We start from the raw sequence: 24282 nt of genomic DNA, 5'->3' as shown, positions 1-24282 counted from the left end.
ATCATGCCACCATCTTCAAATTTTCTCAAAAAGGCTGAGATGGCTAAACACAGAAAGAGGGAACTAGTGACTGCATTTCTGAAACTAGGCAGGATGCGCTTCACACTGCTGTCTTCATGCCGCACAGCATTCGTGAGAGAAAAGCAACCATCTGTAGCTATTGACTGACACCCAGAGAGTTTAGTGATTTATCCAGAGTTAGTAAAAGGATGGAACAAAATTGACACCAAATTCTGATTCCCAAACCCATGTTCATGACTGCTGTGCTCTTCTGTTTATCAAAAACGAGTCTCTTACATCAGACTGTCAGAAGCTTATGGAAAGCAGCAACAAGAGGAGTTAAAATACCATGCTTATAGTTACATATCCACTCCTGTTTCCTGGTGTTTTCCCATCTCATTGTCACATCACCCTTACTGTCTTAATCTGTCATCCAGAGAGTTAAGAGACATGCTTGCCCAAGGTTATGGGTTTGCGCTGTGCTGCAGATTAGGGTCCTGTCTAGAAGACATCCAGATGCTACTGATACTCTGCCCTGTTCTCTTTTGAGATGTGCCGCAAAAATGAAAGAGAGAGACAAGAGGATTAGTTTGAATGTATGTTTTGTAGGCAACCATTTGTCTTTGACCTCCTGGGTTAGTCTTTGCTTTGGTTTCTTACTGCTTCTGCTCAATCTTTGTGTCCTAAAATGTCTCTCACATGCAGACTGCAGTCTAGCCCAATTCCTGGGCAAGCTTTATATGAAACTATATAAGCATACCCTTTCTCATGTCTCCTTCCAACCACCAAGTGGGTCTAGAGCCAGCTGATTGAGCATCAGCAGTCTAGTCTTAGGACACCAGCAGTATCAGTTCTGAGACCTGCTGTTTGCCTTAGATTCTTGGCAACAGCAGCTGAGCTTGCAAGATTCTGGTCCAAATTGCACATGACCTTGGTTTCTTCACAAGTACACCTGCTGTGCTTTACATCATCTGGGGAATCTGGGCTCAGATTCACTATTGTATAATTAGTTAGCACATCTTAGGCTCACTGCTCAACTATTCTGGAACTCTGCTCTATTTCCTACTCCTCTACCCCTAGTAAAATAAAGACCTGGACAGTTGAAATCTGCCCTATATCAGGGTTGCTGGGAACGTCTCTAAAATACAGCCTGCTTTCCTTTCAGCAGGGAGTTTTGATCAGCAGGTTTTGGCCTCCTAATGCCTTAGATATCATCGTCTCAGCTGGAAAGTGGAGCCTTGGTCTCTGTTCAGGCTCCTTTGTTCTCTCTGCTTGTTGATGCCAATCTGAACACTGTCCTTCAGTGGAGGTCAAAACCCTAAACCAGTCCTTTTATTCTTCTGCTTCACTGTTGGTGGAGACCCATTCTCAGCATGAGGAAGACAGTCACTTTTTATGCTCACTTTCTGCTATTTACCCCACATTTGGTAAAATAAATAAGATTTAAAAATTAGACCAGACAGGGTATTGTACCCCTTTTACTGGGTTGTCCTCTTTCTTTTGTCTCTAGAGGATATGTGTACCAGTTTCAATAAATTGCTTACTTCAGGAGAAAAGAGGCTTTTGCTGTATGAATTACAACCTTTGTAACAAGTAGGCACTTCATCAAGCATGGGCAGATGTCTTAAAAACCATATAAGAAGCAAACTGTTCTGTACTTTTTTCCCTCAAAATAAATAAGTAGCCTGCTGAGAGCCTAACTTTGATAGGTTGTGATTTGAAGAGCATTGGAAAAGAAGACAGCCTTTGTAGTGTTTATTTGACAGGCATGGATGTAGGGGTAGTGAACAAGTCCAGGGTGGCAGCATTCCAGGCCATGAGCAAATTTGTTCTTGTTTGGGTTGTATTTTGACTGTATCTTATTTTATTTTTTGTTTGGTATTTTATTTTTGTAGAACGAAGGTTACTATTTTTGTTCTTTGGGATTTTTTGGTTTTGTTTTGTTTTATAGAGACAGAGTTTCTCTGTGTAGCATTGACTGTCCTGGAACTTGCTTTCTAGACCAGGCTGGCCTTCAACTCACAGAGATCCACCTGCCTCTGCCTCCCAAAAAGCCGATACCACTACTATTCTCCATAATCACTTAGTTCATTTATTGGCAAGGTGTGTTCAGCATCAGCGTTATAAATAGAATGTTTCACCTAAGACATAGTCACACCCTCTAGTTTTCTCAAACCATGATCCTTTAAGGGAGCAATAAAATCATTTTTGTACATTTAACTTATTTTAAATGATTAAACTAGACCAGAGTAGAAAATATCAGATCATATCACAATATTATATATCTTAAGATCTTTTTTTGAAATTTTTATGTTAGATGTGTGTGTGTGTGTGTGTGTGTGTGTATGCTTATGCATGCATGTGTGTATGTGTGTGTGGTGCATTTCTTACTGTGACTGTGAGGTTAAGGTTAAAATGATGGTCATTGTATGTCTCTTTTTAGATAGAAAAGGACAGGAATCAAGACTTACTTTACCTTAAGTAGTAATATGTAGCTTAGCACATAGTTCATTAAAGTGGGAAAAATGGTCTCCTAAGTCAAGATTTGCTTTTTAATTTTATCTTTTTAATGTTCTTTACATGTGTAATTTACATTTAATGATGAACTAAGTTGATTGTTTGGTTTGATTGTTACAGTTTGAAGAGTTTTTGACAAATTTACATATTTTTGTAACCTGTATTTTTTTTTTTTTATCAAGAATAAGTACCATTAGCCACCCATGGCAGTACACACCTGGAATCTCAGCACTTGGGTGGTGGAAGCATTAAGGTCATTAAGGGCAGTCTAGGCTCTGAGACTATTTCACAACAAGGAGACAGACAATATGAAAGATACATTCTCATTACTTCAAAAGTTCTTCTTTCTTAACTTCAAGGCAACCACTATTCTAACTCTTTCATCCCTAAGTTGATGTTAACTGTTGGAGAATGACATAAAGCTAGGATTATACAGAATATAATATATAAAAATATGTTATTTTATTTGCTTATTATTTGAGTGTGAAGATGTACATACCACAGTGTGTGTGTGGAGGCCAAGGAGACAACTTTGTGGATTCATTTTTCTCTTTCCACTTCCACCTTTATGTGGCGTTTTTTATTTCTGTTGCTTTGATAAAATACCTTAAAAAAAGCAACTTCAGGAAGAAAACATTTATTTAGTTACAGTCCCAAGTTATAGTTCATAATTTTTGGGGAAGTCAAGGCAGGGACTCAAATAGCTAGTCATATAACATCCTTAGTCAAGATAATAAATGTTCTTGTCCGCACCTACCTGCCACCTGCCTGCTGTTTGCTTACTTGCTTGCTTCCAGTTAGTTTTCTTCTCTCGTTTACAGTTTGGACCTCTATAGAGGGAATTGGTGCTGCCTGCCATAGTCTGGGTCTTTTTCCATAAGTTAACACTCAAAGCAGCCTTCCACAGACATCTCCGTAGACCAAGTTGATCTGGATAATTTCTTGTTAAGACTCTTCCCAGATGACTTAGGTTACATCAGGTAGACAATTAAAACAAACCAGGACACATGGGCTCTAGGGATTGATCTCAAGTCATCAAGCTTGTATAGCAAGTGTCTCTACCCTCTGAGCCATCTTGCTGGCTCCAGAATGTAGTTTTTTTCACCCAGGATTTTTTTTTTAGCACCATCCACATTGTTTGCATCTATCAATAGTTTCTTTTCTTTTCATGCTGTTCTGTGCAATTAAAAGTGCCCAAACTTTGTAGCAAAGAAACCAAGAGTGAGTAGGGAACCTGGGTGTGTTGGCATCATGATCTCAATGGTATCCAGAAGTTGCTTCAAGACATGGGATTTGTGCCATTCCAGTCCATTGCCGCACATGTCATATGCCACCATTCTACCTTTTTTCTACGAGTTTAACTCAACCTGTACTTAAGGCACTGAGAATAAATAAAAAGTTATTTTTAATTGATGTCACTAAATTGACATAAGGACTAGCCTTCAATTTCTTTGTATAACATAACAAAAGATTTAATGTAAACTCAGACTGTAAGAATTCATATGATACATCATACACATACTAAAAAAAACTTGACTCTAAGCAAAAAACATATTTAATCTCAGTTGGTAATTTCTAAGAACAGCTCCTTGCTGTGTAATATCCCTGCCTATATACCTACCTCTTTGCCTAGTATCAGATAAGTAAATGAAGTACACAGCTTTGTCATCATGGGTAGCTGAATGTTGTGAGGGCCAGGTATCTGGATAGAAAGTCTGTGGTGCCATCCATATACACCCAAATTGGACATGAAAGAACTTGGTTTTCCCACTATGATGTTTTATTGAAGGCGGTTGTTTTTCTCTTCCATATGAACTTGAAGGGGGATATAGAACACTCATTTGTCTTTTCTAGGTCTTCTCTAGATTCTCTGAGGGAGAATAGCAGCTGATGAAGGGATAATGACCTGTGGACTAAAGTTCACAGATTGGGACGGTCTGTTACTCAATTTTATAAAAAAAAATTATTTCTCTTGAGAATTTTTATAGCACTTGTGTAACACAGAAAGGCCAAGGGAACCTAGCATGGCCATGGGACTCATCAAAATCAAAATGGAAAGCATGCTCTGTTTCCAGTATAAACAAAATTGTGTATTCCCTCTACTCATTGGGATTATCCTGGGAAATATTTATATCTCATTTACTCAACCTTGTCAGATACGGCTTCTTTGCTGAGGGCTTAGTTTTACCCCTATAAATATGTAGATGGTCAGCATTCTGTCCACACATCCTAGGCTAACTGAGGGCATGACAGAACGAGAGGGCACATTCTGAGTTTGATCCTAACTAACTGGTACAGAAAAGCAAAAGCTACAGGATTGTCATCCAGAGGCAGAGCCCCAGCATAGGAAAACTCCCTGAAAGTCTTAGATTATAGACAGCAAAACATGTGGGTCAGTACTCAGCCCATCTAGATAATCTCTTGAGAGGCTAGAGTCTTTGCCTGTGCTGTCTGTCAGTCAGCTTTATTGAATGTCTTCTGTGAATAAGACCTTACAGGAAAAATTGTAAATAAAAGAAAGATACTGGAAAAGCCTGCATTCTGATTGGGGTAATATGAAATGACTGGCCTCAGAATGTGTCATATGAGGGTCATATGAGGATGAATGCATTTGGGTGTTAGTGGGACCAGGAAAGCAGGGCTGGCTGGCTGGCTTCCCAGGGGCCAAATTTAATTTGGATCTTAAAGATTGAGTCTATTTCCAGAAGGCGAAAGTAAAGGGTAACGTTTCAGGTAAAGAACTGCTAGGAACTGAAGTCCATAGATGGGGGATGCTGGTGATTGGTGTTAGTTTTGAGTTCACACAGTACCAACATATGTGTGAAATGTATTATCCATTTGCCGCACAACCATCAACAAAGCAGGTATTACCCCCATTTTCGGCCAAGAGGGATAAACTAGCTTTCTAGGCTAGAGGCCTATGTTTTTTAACACTCTGTCCTATGCAGGGAGTTTGTCACTGGAATTTGGCAGAAGAGGCTGAGGTGGGCATAAAGAGAGGTGACATTGAGTAGATAGACTACACACATTGTAGTTTTGTGATGTGGGATTCCCCTCTGTATGCTATGGATATGTTTTATTACCATTGGTTAATAAAGAAGCCGCTTAGTTTTTGTTGCTAATGCTGAGTCAGGAAGCTTGCTCTTAAAGGAACTGTTCCTCTGCTCGCTGCCAGCAAACAGAGCCCATTCGAGAAAATGCTGCTACTAAGAAGCCGGGCTTAAATGTGTTCTTTTGTGTCTAGACTTCCTTCCCAAGTTCTCTCAGTTTTTGTGTGGATGTAGGTGCCCCACGCTGGCACCATTTTGTAAGCGGAGACTATGCTTGCTTTTCCGACTACCCAGACCCAAATAATCACACAAAAACTATATTTATTACAAAACTGTCTGGCCAATTGCTTAGGCGTCTTTCTAGCTAGCTCTTGCATCTTAAATTAACTCATTTCTATTAATCTATGTATTACCACTAGGCTGTGGCTTACCAGTACTGGCATGTTACTCCTTTGGCAGCTACATGGCATCTCCTTGACTCTTTCATCTCTCTGTTCGGATTTCCCACCTGGCTTTATTCTGCCCTGTCATATGCCAGATAGCTTTTTTATTAACCAATGGTAATAAAACATACTCATTACAGAGGGGAATGCCACATCAGTTTTGATTTTTTTTTCCCCATTTTAATTTTGGTCAAGTTATATTGCTTCACTGAGTTTTCATCTTCCCTTGTATGGAAAGCTAAGATAATACAGACTTCAGTGGGAGTAGTTATAAAGATTAAGATGAAGACTGTATAAAACACTTAGTTGACTGTCTGAGACTTGAACATCTTTAGTGGGTAGAAGCATTCTTTACATGTACAAACTGAAGGTGAATTTACCTTAGGCAGGCAAGGATAAGTGTTTGAAGTTCTTCAATGGGGGCATGATAAAGTCACATTTTATGACACTGAGCAAACAATACTGTTGTAAAATAAGGTGTGGATTAGGATACAGATAGTAAAAATGGAGAAAGTGAAGTTTCCAGAAATATCCCTTTCTCCTCCTAATTTTCCCTTAGTCCCCTATCACACACTGTTGGCAGTGTTACACCAGTAAGTATAGAGTTCATCCTAGGGACTACAGAGAGCTAGGCAAGCAGATTTACAGGTTCAAAGGCCTGATTAGTTCAACAGCATCTCCTAGAGGAGGAAGGGACCCTGCACGTGCAGTCTCCCAATCAGCCGCCTTTGTCTAGATTCCTTTTGCTCTTCCTCCAACTGAATTTAATGTTTTCCCATCCTCTGGCTGTAGTTATGCTGTCGCTGCTGTTACTCTGCTAAAGCCAAGCACCTGCCAGAGTCTGTTGGCACTGCACCAGAGCTCAGCTCAATGTGTGTGCTCCATTGCTGATATTCTTGTCAGATGCCTGGAAGGAGGCGGTCTGTCACATGTTTTTTCTTCCCCAATAGTGGCTGTCCCTGCAGTGATCATGATGAGAAGGAAATGCTAGGGAAATTAATTTGATGCTTATTGATGCAGTGAAATTACAATCAAGCAGATGGCCTTACCCTATCCAGTGATTTTTCTCTGACATTTCCTCTCAGGATCTGGACATCAAAGCTGTGTAAATAATAGAGGTGATAATTGATAGCCAAGGAATTTAGATCTCTGGGTCTGAAGGGGTAAGGAATGTTGTCATGTGTTACAGAATGCCATTGAAAAGAGCCTTGATGATTATGTTTAATCCAACATTTTTCAGGTTTTTTTTTCTTAAGAACTTATTCTTCAAACCAGACCACACATAGAATCCTAGTTTATGAAACTGAAATGTGATCAGAGCTGTCTCAGTTGAAATAAAGATAAAAAGGCCTCCGGGCCAACTAAGTAGCCCTCCTCTCCCCTTCTCAAGGGTAACCTGAGTGCTGACCCTGAACTTCAGAGCCGTGATCTATAGCTTGAAAACCACTGACTGTCAAGGAAACAGGTCTAGGGGTAGGAATAGCTTTTCCAAGGTTGTTTGATGCTGCCTCTACTATTTTGGTTTTTTTCTTTGTATGTATGTATGCTAACATATGTAAGGATTCATACACATATGTGAGGGGCCAGAGGATAACATCAAGTATTATTCCTTCTCAACACAGTGTACCATGTTCTGGTTTTGATTTGTTGTTGGTGGTGGTGGTGGTGGTGGTGGTGGTGGTGGTGTGTGTGATGAATATGTGCACATGAGTACAGGTAGCCATGTGAGTCCAAAAGAGGGTGTTAGATCTCCTGAATCTGGAATTACAAGCATTTATGAGCTTTAGACATGAGTACTAGGAGCCAAACTCAGGTCTTTTGTAAGAGAAGTAAGCACTCTTAACTACACAACCATCTCTCAAGCCCTGACCTTGTTTTTTGAGACAGATTCTCAAAGGTTCATCTTAGCCAACTAACCATCAAGCTGCTATCTTCAGCTAGCTTGTCAGTGCTAAGATTACAGATACCTCTCCAGCTCTTTCACGTAGGTTTGTGATCAAACATAAATCCTCTTATTTGTACCACAAGGACTTTGGTAAAATGAGCTATCCCTCTAGCTCTGGTTTTTGTTGTTTGTTTAAAGACAGAAACTAGCTTTGAATTGACTGTGTAACTGAAAATTGAGGATGACCTTGAACTTCTGTTCATCTCTGCCGCTTTCCCCTCCTGAATGTTTGAGGTTACAGGCCTATACTGCCACTCTCAGTTTATGCAGTGCTGGGGATCAAACCTAAGTCTTCATGCATGCTAGACAAAGCATTTTCCAGTTGACTACATTTCCCAACCCCTGCAGTTGCCTCTTTCATAGCATTTTCTTCTTTTCATTTTTGTTGTTGAAAATCAGAAACATCATTAGAATACTTACTTTAGAACTTTTTAGTGTAGCTTTCTTCAGCTCAGTCCTGTCCCAGAGCACTGAAAGTTGATGTCATGACTGCATCAACCTTCCATTCCCTCCTCCCCATGCCTACCTAGAGTTGAGTGTATATGAATTTGCTACTAAGGCAGCACTCTAAACTTTTGACTTCTTAGTGTTGCATTGGCCTGTCAAGCTTGTTGTGTAGTGGCTACTCACCATAACAGCCCTCAAGGAGCCATGACAGGCTGCATTACTATTGTTGAAATTTGTCATCATGACATCCCCAGACAAACCAGAAAATAGAACAGAATTGTTTAACTCTTGGCAATTCTTATGTTTATACAATAGCATTTGTCCTTGGGTTCTTACAGATCTTCTTTCTAACCACCTTAGTGCCCTACATGATATGCCTAACCTCTGACCTAAAAGGCCAAAACTAAGAAATCTTACCCAGGTCTTGGAAGTCATATCAGTTTCCTTCCTCTTACAGCCAGTCAGTCACTTTGATATGGTCAAATCTGCCCCAGAGACTTCTTCCCTTTCTGTCAGGCCTTGGAATAGCTGAGGTATACTTATTTGCCTTCTCCTTCCCACAGCAGTGTTGTGACCTAGGCTACCATGCTAGCCTGAACCGGGCCTTGCGCACTTTCTTGTCTGCTGAATTAAATCTGGAACAATCGAAACATGAGGGTCTGGATGCTATCGAAAATGCAGTAGAAAACTTAGATGCCACCAGTGACAAACAGCGACTCATGGAGATGTACAACAATGTTTTCTGTCCCCCTATGAAATTTGAATTCCAGCCCCACATGGGAGATATGGTAAGACCTTTCCCTGTCCTGCACCTTTCCCCAACGGGACTTGAATGTACTTAGATGTATGTATAGTTTTTATTACATATAGACCACATCCAAAGGAGAGGGGCTTCCTGTCAGGTAAGTTGCACTCTATTCTTTCAGACCCTGCAGTATATCCTTTTGATTTTGACTGATGTGCTTATCCCTGAGCCTAGGCTTATGTTCCATCTAAGTGAACTGGCCGAAACTGTATAGTGGATAGTCTCCCAGAGGGTAGTCCACAGTCCCAAGTAACTGTGTACCAGAAACCTGATGGGGAGTGCCCAGGGAATGAAGAAAAGCACAGATACATGGTCTGAAAAGCAAGAGTCACATAAGTTGTGATAACTCTGATGGAGGATACCAACTATAAAATAAACCAGGACCTCAGCATGTGTATTATATAGAGCACAAGGAGAGGAGTTAGCTGATACTGGTAGGTATCTATAGGCTAACAATCTCAGGCTGTGACCATCCTAGATATGGAAGCTTCAGTTGTTAGCTTTTGCACACATTGATCAGTTGATCATTGATCATAAACACTTTTTCTTGCACACACTGTCAACATTCACACTCAGACCAGAGGAAGGCTTTGCTAGTTCAAAGTCTAACCAGCATGGGGAAGACTTTGCTGTTCCCACAGGTCTGAGGCATTGATCCTTGACATGGCTAAGCCCATGACAACAATACACATTCATTCAGGACTTCATCCACTTTTTACACATTCACTCAAAGCTTCCTCAGTTCCCCACAGTAGTGAGACCTAGAGGACTAGATAAGAAGAGGCCACTCAAATCAGCAGTGTGCTCTTGCCATGCGCAGTGCTTCCCTTGGGATTAGCAGCTAGACTCTTTAGAAAACCCTGCTCTAGCCTGACAGCAATGGTGATATGTATATCACCCCAGACGATTAACTCTCATAGACAAGCCATGATGAAGTGACATCTCTGTCTTAGATATAAAATGTGAGGTAGTTTCTCTCCTTTTCTTCTTGGGGAAAACCAAGCTTCTTACAGTTTGTTTTGCATTGCTGTCATGTCAGCATCTAAACAGATGGGGGAGGTATATTACCAACCTCCAGGAAGTTCTATTTTTCACCTGCCTTGACTTCTGTTCAAATTTGTCTTCTCTAGCTGCCACTGAGATTCCTTCCCAAAATGAGTGGAACCTAGGACTAACTGAATGGACTGGTGTATTTTCTGGTGTTCTCTGAGTTCTTTTCTGAGCCAAACAGCTTGTCTCCATAAAGGGAAATCCAGATGATGGGTACTCAGGCCTCCTCCTTCCCCTGTCAGAACCACATTTCCATACTCTAAAGCACAGCTGGAATGCATTACCTTGCATCCTGGCTGAAGATCACTGGCAAAGCATGCATCAGCAACTTTGCTGCTCTTCAGCAAAACAGGCTTGGAGATTATTTTTTTCTCTTAATTCTCCCATGGTAGGCCTGGGTGACTTTAAAAACTGATAATTAATTCTTTTGCCCTGTATATTGTACAACTGATCAGTGGCTTGACCAGAAAAAGGGCTAAAACTTCCCAAGATTTCACATTTTGGCTTAGAAATGAAAAGTCATCCTTGGGCCCCACTGCCAGTCTTTCTGAATTATTGTGTGTTGTATGAGGCAGAAAGAAGGAGCTGCCTGGAAGTCCTTAAAATAGGGCCAAAGTTCAGGTGGCATTTTAACTGGAAGCTCTGAAATAGGCAATGTCAGTGCTCTTGGGCCATAGCACATGAGCTGATGTCAGCTGCTCTCAGATGCACTAGGAGTTGGTGCACCCAGAGGTCTGAGGGGCACTGGATGCCTGACTGGTGACATCAGACAGTCAGAGACAGAAATTTCATTCTTGGCACTAACCCATCTGGCCACCAAGCTTTTCTCCATTATGTCTACTTATCCAAAGCCGTAGTGAAATCAGCTCTAAATTTTGGGCCAGCCTCTCAGCTGAAGAAGAGGTCAAATCAGTTGGAATCTTAAATACCAGTGAAGAAAAAGGTCTATTTCTGGTCCCCTACACTTGAAGAGAAGTTTTATTTTTTGAGTAAGAGAATGGTTTACAAGTATATGAATATACTCACTCTTTGCTGAGGGTGAAGGAGCCCAATTCTATTCAGATGTTTCTCTTCTGATAAGAGCTAAAGGACACTGCCTCTATATGGCATTGTACCCTCCATCTCCCAGCCTCTCATCACTCATCCAGGGGATTAGATTACACATGCCATAGTCTTACCTTTATCAAGGGTCAACTGTTCCTTCACAGAAGATAAAGTTGGTTGGTAATTCACTGGGGATTGGAGTACAGGGGATCTCATACCTAGTAAGATATAATGATAGCTATTTAGAGGACATTAAGTTCCATCTGATCTCATGCCCTCTGGAACCCTCTAGCATAGCCCATGAACGTGTTCTCATATTCACATGAACTCTTTCCCATTGAGTCAAAGCTCTCGTGCATGGCCCAGATTTATAAACATACTGACTGCCAACAGCAGCAAGTTAACTTCCTGGCCCACTTCTCTCCTGCTTTTTAACTCTAGTGTGTGAAGTGGGAGGAGGGAAGCACCAGAGAGATGACTACTTGGACCTTTGGCCAAGAACTCTTCATTATGCCAAAGCATTGGGTTTCTGGACCAGAGGTTGCCTGCAGCACTCTTTTTCTAGCCGCCTCAGAATTCCATAGAGCTGGAAACCCTGCTAGACTGTAGACCCCTGACAACCACTTGCCTGCCTATCGATTCCAAAGAGAGAAATGGGGTCTTTCCAAACAGATCTCCCTCCCTGTTTCTTTCTGTATTGTTTGCTCTAGAAGTTCAAACACATTGTCTTTAGATTTTGTTTGCATGTAGAAACTGCAAGTTGTCTAGTAGTTGGGATACAAAACAGTGTGAATCTTTTCATGAGCAATAGTGAGAACTCTGGATTCCTCAAAAAAATTGTGTCGTCTTTCTGACCTGTATTGCTTTTTCTGACAGGCCTCTCAGCTCTGTGCCCAGCAGCCTGTCCAGAGTGAGCTGGTGCAGAGATGCCAGCAACTGCAGTCTCGCTTATCCACTTTGAAGATTGAGAACGAAGAGGTGTGTTTCCTTCCTAGCAGCTCAGAGCCACTGTTTGCTTGTTGAACTACTTGTGGCTGTCCATCAGGGGCAGGTGGAGGGAGCATGCAGAGAATGTCCGGGCTATTGCAAAGATTTCCTGGCCACATGGAAGGTTGGGCTTTCCCCGCTGCTGCATCCTGCCCTTGAAATCCAGGAAGTTGTTCGTACATTGCCAAAGGTTGTGCTCTATTTTGAGCTTTTACAAAATGCCCCTCTCCACTACACATTTAATCAAAGTAGCACTTGGCCACTGTACGAACAAAATTAAATTTCTGAAATGACCCCCCTCATGACTGGCTTTCCCCAGCTTTTCAAAAAGAAACCATTGACTTTGACACTTCAGACATCTCTAATATCTTAAAAGAGGGTGACTTTTTTCTTTCTAAATACAGCATATTTTCTTTTAATAAGTAGTTTAAGGCAATTTGATCCGTAATCTAACTTTTTGTTGAGATCAGATGGCTTCTTACCTTGTATCAGTAAGTCTTAATTTTACTAGGAAGGAATAGTTTTAGATCAGTTAGTTTGCCAATAGGAAAACAAATTCATTGATTGGTTGAAGGACTCTAGGAACACTGAAGGACTAGACTTATCGCATATTTTAGCTAGTTCTGGTATGATGGCCATATTGGTTTGTAATTATTTTGGTTTTCTTTTTCTTTGTATCTCTATTATAATAAAATAGTATTAAATCTTAAAAGTGAACTTTGGGGTTGGAGAGATGGTTGAGTGGTTAAAAGCACTGGATGTTTTTGCAGAGGACCCAGGCTTGGCTTCTAGGCACCTGCAAGGTGGGTCATAACCATCCATAACTTCAATTTCTGCAGCTCCAACATCCTCTTCTAGCCTCCACAGGCACCAAGCCGCAAGACATATACACGCATACTGGCAAAACATCCTTACACTTACAATATGTCTTTTTGATAAAAGTAAACATTATATAAAAGAACTGAGTTAGGTACATAGAAAAGGAGTTGGGTGTTCAGGTATTTGCCGGAGAGAGCAGCATGCTGGAGCAGCGTTCCTGTGGTGTTCATCACTCAGCACTGTCAAGTGAGAAGTGGAACTGCCTTTCCCTACCCATCTTGAGAAGCATACTTCCTCTCAAGCATTTCCTAGTTGTTGCATCACCTGCTATTTTATAGGCTGTCTCTCATGATATTTTTGGTGATTATGATTATAGGTGAAAAAAACAATGGAGGCTACCCTGCAGACCATTCAAGACATCGTGACTGTTGAGGATTTTGATGTGTCTGACTGCTTCCAGTACAGCAATTCTATGGAGTCTGTCAAATCAACGGTCTCAGAAACTTTCATGAGCAAGCCTAGCATTGCTAAGAGGAGAGCTAACCAGCAAGAGACGGAGCAGTTTTATTTCACGGTAAGGATACTCATTCACTTTAAAGGGGCGTGAGTAGAGACTGTGACACCTAAGGGAGCTTTGGAAATCAAGAGTTTTTGTCAACTTTCTGAAAAGCAAGCTTTGAATACACCAGATTTAAATCTGGCATACTTGCTCACCATCTCTACACTTAAAGCAAATGCATTTACAAGTTGTATATATCTACCAGGGACCTCAAAGAAAGGGGTGCTCCTAAATTAACTACTAAGAAAAAGAGAGTAAACTTTAACCAGATAGTACACTTTTATTTGAAAGTAGTCCTCGCAGTCACAGAAGAGCATAACAAGGGGCTTAGCTTCTTGGTTTTTGAGAACTATATTTAAATATCTTTGCCAATATGTATCTTAATTTAAAAGTCATATAACTTTCATTATTAGGACTTTTTTTGTAATATTGGCAATTATCAAGAATTCTAAAGCAGTATATTTTACCCATTGTTCTCAAGTCTCCTTTTAGATAGGTGTGTGTGTGTGTGTGTGTGTGTGTGTGTGTTAATAGTTCTTTGAAAGGTTGCTAGCTGGTCTTCTATGCTGCTTCTTAATAATTAAGTTATCTTGAAATTGCCAAGTAGGACCTATTGCTTGCACTAAAATTTATTTCCTTATCTTTTGAAGTCCAAGAAAGGAAAAAATGACTTTACAGTTGTAGATAGCATGGCCATTGAAAATGCAGCCTGGCCAAATGAGAGGGCCTCGCTTGCCTTCCGTCGTGAAGCACACTCGGCATGGAGCAAATTATGTTTTTCTTCCAGCTAGGACAATTTGCTTAATTTTTCTTTGAACATTGTCCTTTTTTCTTTAAGAGCACTAATATGATTGATTGGTGTTTTTGTAAGTCTGATTCAGTTAGTTAAGCAGCAAATCTCTGGTGGTTTTGTTGTTTTAAATCCCAGTGAAGACTTTCGAAAGGGTATTATTCAAGAGTATTGTTCTAAAACAGCTGAATTTTTTTGTTACATAAAAAGCTTAAGTGATTTTATTTTTAAAACTGAAAACATATAACACATTTTACTACAAAAACATTTTAAAACATGGTCATTATATAAAACTTAAATGAAAAGGAAGAAAATAAATACATATGAGCATGTATTTAAAATTATATTTACAAAAGGAGGCACTTTTGTATTTATTGTATTGTAAGTTTAAGTCATTCAGTTATATATTCTAGTTGTTTTGGGGGTTTTGTTTGTTTCTTGGTGGAACTTTCATATCTGCTAGGCAAGAGCTGCACCACTAAGCTCTGTGTCTGACCCATATTATATTTTCTAAGCATATGCAAATCTATACAGAGAGCTAGAATGACGCATTGCCTAGTTCACGGTGCTCAGTAACTGCTATTCATTTTACCATCATCATTATTAATCCATTCATCAATCATTCTTAAATTACTCACTGGTTATTTGCCATGTATTTACTATATCCTAGATTTTATGCTACTAGTTGGAATGTTTAGAGTATAAGAGAAAGAAGATAATGAAGGATTAGGCATATACAGAGAGAACTTTGATTTTGACTTCATATATTTCTAACCAGTTTCTTAAGGCATGAATATGTGTGAGCAGCAACAGAGAATGGTGCTAGGGGAAGCATCACACAAACTGACTTTTGTGCTTGGTTTTTAATATGAGTAGGTCAAACAGGATTGTGAAGGAGACCAGAAATTATTACTAAATTTATTATTAAAAATATTTTCAATTCAGTTTTTATTAATTATTTGGGAATACCATACATGTATTTGCATTTGTATTTCCATACATACAATGTATTTGACCATTTCCCCATTCAACTCCTCCAGTCAAGAAATTTGGAGGATGCCAGTTGGTAGTGGTGCATAGCTTTAATCCCAGCACTCAGGAGGCAGATGCAGGCAGATCTCTGTGAGTTTGAGGCCAGCCTGGTCTGCAGAGCAAGTTCTAGGACAGCCAGGGCTACACAAAGAAACCCTGTCTTGAAAAACTAAAATGGGGGGGGGATTTTAGGAGCTTAGGAGCTAGGGAGACAGCTTAGTCTGTAAAGTGCGTGCCACACAAGCATGAAGACCTAAGTTTGAACTCATGTAAAAGAAACCAGCTAATTTCTTAGCTGGGGAACAGAAACAGGAAGATGGATCCCTGGGTCTTACTAGCCAGTCAGTCTAGTGAATTGTTGAACTCCAGGTTCAGTGAGAGTTCTTGCCTCAAAAAATAAAGTAGAGAGCAATTGAGGAAGATGCTGTGACTAACACTGACCCCTATATGCATGCATACATATACACTCCTAACAAAATAGAAGAAATATTATACATGAAAATCCATACTTAAGACTGTCCTTCAGAATTACTGCTTTGTTTTGTTTTGTTTTTTATTTTTTATTTTTTTGCTTTGTATTATTTTTTGAGACAGGGTTTCTGTGTATAACAGTACTGACTATTCTGGAACTCAATTTGTAGACAGGCTGGCCTTGAACTCACAGAGATCTGCCTGTCTCTGCCTCCCGAGTGCTGGGATTAAAGCTGTGCACCACCACCGCCCAGCCAGAATTACTTTTTGACTTAAATGAATCTGTAATGTATATATTCAGAAGTTGATATCTGCTCCCAAACAAGAAGGCTGATGAGATGCCTCAGCGCTTCTAAGAACTCACTGGTCTTGGAGAAGACCACATCCAGGCGCTCACAACTGCCCATAACTCTAGATCCACCCTGGCCTCTATGGACACCAGCACTCACATGTCCATACAGAGATACATAATTAAAATGAATTTTTTTAAAAAGAAATAACTTTATTCAAACTGATGACCTCTAAAATCCTGCCTAACTATTCCCCTTTTATCTCAATACAGTGGGGTCCTGTAGCCCATTTCCTGATTTTGGTGACCATGGTACTCCTTGTCAAATTATTGTGCACATTGCTTTGACTATTAGAAATTAGTTTTGGTTTATCTAGTAACAAATTTGCATGAATTCATTATTTTCTTGACCAAATCTGAAATATGTCAGGTAATTTATCTTCTGATAGCAGCATTTTTGGTGGTGGTTGTGAAGTAGGTAAACTGAGGGGCTGTCTATGTTTGTCAAGCCATGCAAAAAAATCAGAGCGGCACATTTGGAAGTTCCCTGCTTTTGGAAAGTTGTAAAGAGATCCTTCATTACGGCTTGACTCCTAGGTAGTGTTTTTAGGGACCATGTAGGCTTTTGAGATAGTTTTCTGACTGCTTGTAACTGTCATCAGATTAATTTGCCCATGTGATATCAATTAGAAAATTGAAGTATGCCTTACAAAGGTCAATTGCTAGCAAAGTCTGTGGAAAACTAAAATTTTAAACTTGAAGCAGTTTTTAAATATTATCTAACCCAATCTTTTCATTTGAAAGCTTTGGAAAAAATGGACAAACAAATACAGGGAGATGGGTAGCTTAAACGAGGCCTTCATCAGTGGCTGAACCCAGAACTCAGGTCAGCTGCTTGTCACGGGCTTTCCTTGTGTGCCCTGCCCTTATTATAAGAAGGGAAGTCTTTTCTGACCTCCTGTATTTATGTTTGTCACTCATCTTCTATAGTACATCATCCCTCTGCGTCGTCTTCTTTTTCTTGTTGCATTATAAAAAGACTCAGCTATTTCAAAGGAAACTAGGGAGAAAGTAGAGCCTTACCTTTCCCCAATGCATACTTTTCCTCCTGTCTGCCATGGAGTGAAACTAGATTATTTTGTCCTTTCGGAGATTTTGTGTGCATAGGCAACCGATGATGTATCAGTAAGTGCCCCTTAACACAATAAATGACACTGGAAATTGTAATAAATGGGGACTTAGTAGTTAAGAGTGCCTGCCTAGCATGTATGACACTGAGTTCCATCTTCAGCTCTGCAAGAGAGATGTTATGAAGTAAATGTAACGAACAGAAGTGTACCACTTTCACTGTCTTCCACTTTACTTTGATAACATTTCGAACATTATTCATGTTAGTCTAAAATGATTTGTCCCACATCTCACACAGATCCCTTTCCAATAGCTGTACAAAACTCCATTTTATAGTTACATCATCTTTATTTTACCAGTTCTATGCTGTGAGCAGGAGTCCTCACTGGTTGACCAAGCATCATCAAAGCCTTAGAAAACTAGAGTTTCAGTGCCTCCAAAGGCCAGAGGGCATTGGAACCCTGGAACTGTACATAACTAGTTGTGAGCCACCTTGTAGATGCTAGAAACTGAACCCAGGTCCTCTGTAAGTACAGTAAGTGCTCTTAACTTCACTCTCCATCACCAAGTATGGCATTTTCAAATGAGAGGTGAAATGAAGAAGGATTGAAAACTTGGCTGATAAAATAGCAAAACCAAACTATCTGAACTCTTAGGGGTAGATTTGAGTAGGACAATAGGAGAGAAGGTAGTCCTTTGTCCATTAGGCAAGCCAGTAGACTTAGAGCTGTGATCTGGTATATTATAGAGAGCAAGTGAGTGTGTATGCGTGAGCATGTGCATGTGTGTGTGTGGTCTGATTATTATAATCTTGATTTTCTGCCTAAGTACCAAAAAGCCACTTAGTCCTCCCTTGGCTTTAGCTGCCTCAGCTCTGTTTGTTCAGCAACAACTGAATCCTTCTACCTCACCTCCACTGTTAAAGGCAGGATTATTTATCCCCAGTCCTGATTTCTAGGTGAGATAAGGAAGTGATAGATAGCAGTCTACAGACTCTGGGATTCCTTTCCTTTCCCACCTAGATGCAAAACCCACCTTGTTTTAGGTATGTAGAGTATATCTTGATACAGTTTGATCCTTTAGTATTTAATGAAACTTGAAAAGGTAACATCATACGTCTTTATCAGATTGTTATTTGTTTTAATGGTTCACCAAGTGACAGCTGAAGTTACCTAGTGAGTTGTAAACATGAACTTGGGGTTGGGGAGGGTTGGGAATTGAGAATAGAAACATGAGTAGATAAAGGAATTTTTATTCATTCCCTTTCAGAATGTTGGCTATATTGTGAACATTTTGGTCTTGTGTTGGAGCTTCTTGGATTTTCTTCATTAAGAAACCTTTGAGACTCCTGGGATAACTTTCCAAAGATAGGCCTTTCGGGATTGTACTATTAGCAATGGATATTTCCTAGAGGCTTTTGCACTCTGGGTCCTAAGTATGATTCCAAACCCACAATTAGGCATTGGATGGGGATTAGGATATCATCCGGGGAACACTGACAGTAAGTGAGCTGACAGCTGGAACAGATGGGAAGAGGAGGGTGACAAGAGAGCCTATTTTCATGCAGATGTTCTCATGGAAAGGCATAAAGGATCAGAGAATGGGCCTTCAATAAGACAGCAGAAACGATTTAGCAGAGGATTTGTCTGGTTTGTTTCATTTAGAGTAGGGATACCCTTAGGGACTGGTTTAGTAATTGCAAGGAACAGTTTATTCAGAGGAGAATGAGATTGCTCACTTATTTATTCATTCTTCATATTTATTAAGTTCCTGCTATTTTCTAGGAGTGGCACTAAGCATCATGGATGGTCGGGATAATCAATGACATGGTCTCTGGATAGAAAGACACCAGAGTAAACCTTCTGTGATAGGGCTGTATGAGAATGGTGCCATGGGGATTTACAGGTTATCCATAGGGCCATGTCAGCGAGCACAAGAGGCTCAGGGACCATCTCCCAGAAAAGCAGGTTTTCCTGCTTTTTAAATGGGAATGAGAGGGCAAGCTCTTACTTAAAAGTTCATACTATATAGAAAAATATAAAGTAAGAATATCTCAGAACTTTTCATTTTTCTTTATCATTTATGAACTAGAAATGGTCATAAAAGTCAAAGGCTTGAAATACAATTCTTTTTTAATTAGTGCACAGTAAAAGACAGAACTATTATTATTATTAAAACGTTTCTTCGGTGGCGTAGACCCAAGTCTTTCTAGTAACACGTGGATCATACTCTGGGAGACCATTTGCTTCTGAGTTAAACACCATCATATTAGCCAGTGCAACAGAAATGGCCAAGGCAGACTCAGGGTCTCGAGAATGGTTGTAGAAGAGAGTGGAAAAATGCTCTCACCTAGCATTACCGTTTACTAGCCTGCGGTTATACCCTCCCTCTCCTAGAATTGTCTTCTCATCTCTAATAAAGAACTACTAATATCTTCCTCATATATGTATAGGATTATTGTAAGGGAGAGACAGACTATGTGCTAAAATAGTTAGTCTAATGTCTCCTGGGTTGCTACTAATGTAAAAATAATGACTACTATATAATTTCGTTCTGATTCTCTTTGTCTCTGTAATGTAGTAGGTGTGACATTTTATGATAATGTTTCAGAGCACATACCATTCTGTCAGACTTCGTGTATGGATACTATTGTGTGATTAAAAAAAAAAAAAACTTTCCTAGGAAGACACAACACATACTTCTACTCTCCCCAGATAGAGAGCCCATGACAGACCATAATACAGATACCATCAAAGTCCAGTCAGTTTTATTGAAGTTACCTGTAGGAGTATAGGTGCAGTGTTATTTACAGGAGCAGAAATGACTTAAAGACATCTTCATCACCAAAGCTCTCAAGAGCTAGGCACCTGGGGCACACTACATAGCTTGTATAGGCAGCTCAACAGGTTGAAGAGTGGCCTTTCTAGGTGGCTTAGTCTGAGCCTCCTCCAGGCTGTGTGGCTGCCCTCTGCTTCTTTTCAGGCTGCCCAGCTGTCCTTTTCTTCTTTCAAGCAGCTGAACTTGTTTTGAGAGTTTTCTTTGCCCCTTAGCTTGTCTGATAGTGACTTAGTAGTCTGTATTATTTATACTTGGGAGAGAGGGGCCTAGTAAATCTATTCAGTCTCAGGAACTTCTTGGGACTATTTTGTGTTGTTTGCTTCCTCTCTTAAGGAGCTTCCCTGGGAAGTGGAATGTTTCAGTGGGGATGTGAGGGACTCCATCACTTTTTTGATCCTGAGCAATTTTATTAATCTCTTCAAATCTGCTACCTTCTTCCCATTACTCGAGTAGGAAGAATGATAATAGATTTTGTGAATTATCCAGTCAAGCATCGTCTCTCACAAACCAGACAAGAGCTGATGAGATGTCAAAACTGTAACTGCAACATAGCAATCGTACTTCGCCTACTAGTGCAGGTGTGATGGCACAGCTCATCTTGTGCTTGGAATTTGTATATTTATATAATAGGTGGCAGCCACTCCAGCTGAGCATGCAGAAACTCCCAACTTTCAGTAGATGAGATTTGTTAGGGTCTGACTTAGACAAGGATGTTCTGTGGCTGAGGTTTACCATTGGCACTACTCCTATGGTGATGAAATGTCCCCTGGAGGAGCAGGCTATCAGCCTAAGGGGCAGATAGCAAATGCATGTCTTCACACCAGTGAAGCTGAGGCTCAGGAAGGTTGTCCACTCTCCCTGCCATTCTCTTTCTTTACTGGGACTAAAGGAAACAGGTGAAGGACTTTACTTAGAAAACAGTTTTCTTATACTGGCTAACATGAAATTCATAGGAAAATACTGTGTAGGTTTGGACCCACCATGAAAATCAGCAAAGAGAGAAAGATTTTTTTTAAAAAAGAATTTAAATGGACTTGCTAGAAAGTGAGTCAGAGAGTCAGGAATCAAATGCCTTCTTAAAGGCAAATTGTCCAGTTGACAATTGTGTCTTGTGTTTCTTCAGGAATCTAAGTTCTCTTGTTTCTCTTCCCTTACAGAAAATGAAGGAGTACTTGGAAGGTAGGAACCTGATCACCAAGTTACAAGCCAAGCATGACCTCCTGCAGAAAACCCTAGGAGAAAGTGAGTGTGAGCATGCTCTGCTGAAGCTTGGTAGAGCAGAGAGGCCCAGCAGTACTCTGAATCTGAGCACATGCCTCCATTCCTCAGCCAGCTAGACCCCACTAGCTATATGACTGTGTTTCCTTTCCTAGCCTGTTCTTTGTGAAAGTACTCCTCTAAATGGCTGCTTGAGTGATGGGGAAAGGGCAATGTGTAATGGAATGCTAATATTCATCAGCTGTTTCTTTAGATGGAGTGTGCCTGCTTTCCACTCAAACCCATCCTTCACCTCCCTGCCACACCTGTGGTAAAGGGGCCTCAGGGTTATCTTCTCTCTAGACACTTGTTAGAGCTCCCCAGACCTGGAAAAATAAGGTCCTCAGATGGAGAGAGCAGGGCAGACTTGCTGCTTCTTCAGCTTCCAGGGTGAACATTCATTTCCTTTCACTTAAATAGCAACCATCTCTCTCGTGTGGCTGCATTAAGACCAAAGTGCTGAACGGGCTGTATTTTTCTCTGGCAGTAATCTTAACCAGACACTGGAAAGTATTGAGGCAGAGAACTGGACAGACATTCTGGACTTTCTCTCCCCAGTCAGCCATCAAACAGAAGGCCAAGGTTGAAGAAGAAGCTTTCCCTGAGGTTGTTTGGCACCTTGCCCAGGTCTCCTGCCTAGCTTTCAGCATCGTATGATTAATGGGATTCCCAGGTTGGGGATGCCCTGAATGTTCTGCCCTCCTCCTTACCCCACTAATCTCTTTCTTAAAGATGAGGCCGCAGGGAGCATGTGGTCTCATTGGTGACAGATGTGCCTGCATTCAGACACAAGTCTAACATTTTAAAATAAATTCTTGAGCACTCATCAGACAAACTGTGAAGTATAGCAAATTTTATTAGACTGGCTTTTTAGCTGAGAAATCAGAATCCTACTTTTCAGACCAGACTCATCTACCCACTGTTATTGCCTTGTCCTTGACCTACCCTGGACGATTCCCCCGAATTTTTTTTCTCCAGTACATTTGATCTTGTTTTTTTTGTTTTTACATGTTTGCTTTAATGTGAAAAGAGTCCTTTAGTACCTTCCGATCTTTTCCACCCAAACACTTCAGATCTAGGCATGAGGGCCAAATATGCTTACAGAAAGTCTTTACTTTTGGTTTACCAGATTGCTGTGTGGTGAGTTAAAGGGAATGCAGCCTAAAGAACCATTTGAAGAAATTTATACCTATAATTTCTTTTTCTGAAGACAGTCTCAACATAGCCTGGAAGATAGGGAAAAGGGCTTTGTATGTGTGCGTGTTTATACACATGTATGCATCAAATTATGCTACTCTAGAGGGATGGAGGTTGACCATTGGGGCTGCAAATTACCATAATTTAAAGATGACAAGTTCCAGAGATAGAGAAAAATAATAGCTATAGATCATCCTATGTGCAAATTATCATGTCCCTGCCTTCTGTAAGGGTTTGTCACCATAATATAAGAGCCTCTGATTCTTGCCACAGAGGGATAGTTGATGTGTATGAATATTCTAGGGAGGAATTAGGACAGATGTTGAAAATAATGGCTCAGAATAATACTTTTATGGATGAAAACTGAGCCTTTGGTAACAGGCTGTTGGGGATTGCCAAAGATGAACTGAACTATCTTAACAATTAGCAACAGTTGCCTTTCCTGAAGTCTGAATAAGGAGTATGAGAGTTGATCTCTTCTTTCCTGACTCACTGCCTGCCAGGGTTTCTCACTGATTTATCAAGACTGATCAAGCTTCATTAACTATTGGCCCAAAGAAGGCAACATTTTACATCATGGTTTATGTATGCATATATGGATATTTTTATAAAACACTTTTTTACCAACTTAAAGATTTTCCATTTCATTTTTCAAAGCTAACTATGGCCCATGAAAGTCTTAATCACCTGTCATTAGACTGAAAGCCATCGTTTACTAGCCACATGGCTACTGGATCTTAGCTCTGCCTTACTGTCAGTGCAAGTTAACAGGAGAGTTTAGTATGATTCTAAAACTATAAGCTATGTATCCTCTCCCACCTCCCTTTTCTTCCCAGACTCAACTGTGTACATATGTGGTTTGCTTATATACTGACAAACTTGTTCCATGTCCTGTGTCCCCTAAAGTACCTCTCTCCACCACTACTCACATCCTAGCACATACATGAGAAGCCAGATTTCATGTATGGGGAAGGCTTACAATATTTTTTTTCTCTAAAATATGATTTGACTTGTTCTTCCCGTACATCCATGCCTGTTTTCTCATTTGAAAAGTAGAGTTGACAAGGTTCAAAGATATTGATGACTTTGGCGTGGGAACTGGAGAAGCAAAGTTCCTGCCCAAAATGAAGTTAGGTCAGTCCTTTTCTTTTCTGCTACTGGCTCCCTAGAAAGATATGAAGGGTATGGTAATTCCTAGGGTGTACAACCCAACCCACCCCTTCTGCTGCAACAAATAACATTTCCCCTTCTCTTTCCACAGGTCAGCGGACAGATTGTAGCCTTGCCAGGTAAGTGGCTCTGGGCAGGGATAAGGAAAGGCCCAAGGTGATTGGATGACTTTGCAAAGGAGTAGCCTGAGGCAAGAGTTGCTTCCTTCTCTTTGCCTTACTAACTTTATCTCCTCTTGACTGGCTGTGGAGTTGCTACCATTTAGGGAAGTCTAAGCACCTGATAAAAATCTTCCCAGAAACTCCCAAAACCACTCTATTGCAAGGATAATAAACATCAGACTATAGTGTGTCTTGTTAACCTCTTAGCTGGGAGATTTCAACACGTGATCTTGGGGAAGTCTCCAACACAGAAAGATTAGGTGATAGCATTTGATTTGATTTT

The 24282-nt window shown here is 40.4% G+C and overlaps 1 protein-coding gene across 6 annotated transcripts in view; it reads left to right on the top strand.

Annotated features, from left to right (window-relative positions):
- Positions 1-24282, top strand: part of Srgap2 (SLIT-ROBO Rho GTPase activating protein 2) — a 217218-nt gene that overhangs the window by 152886 nt on the left and 40050 nt on the right. For 5 of the 6 annotated variants that reach the window (XM_041648000.1, XM_041648001.1, XM_041648003.1 and 2 more), the window contains exons 8-12: positions 8966-9190; positions 12178-12279; positions 13484-13681; positions 21372-21456; positions 23930-23957. In XM_041648000.1, the coding sequence (XP_041503934.1) occupies positions 8966-9190; positions 12178-12279; positions 13484-13681; positions 21372-21456; positions 23930-23957 (638 nt within the window). The remainder of the gene's footprint in view (positions 1-8965; positions 9191-12177; positions 12280-13483; positions 13682-21371; positions 21457-23929; positions 23958-24282) is intronic. The other variant, XM_041648002.1, reaches the window with a different exon arrangement.

The sequence above is a fragment of the Microtus oregoni genome, unplaced genomic scaffold (genome assembly GCF_018167655.1).
Source record: "Microtus oregoni isolate MIOR12 unplaced genomic scaffold, Mior012 000003F_ref0000135, whole genome shotgun sequence".
Lineage (NCBI taxonomy): Eukaryota > Metazoa > Chordata > Mammalia > Rodentia > Cricetidae > Microtus > Microtus oregoni.
Note: the sequence above shows the minus strand (reverse complement) of the source record. Positions and strands in the feature narration are given on the sequence as shown.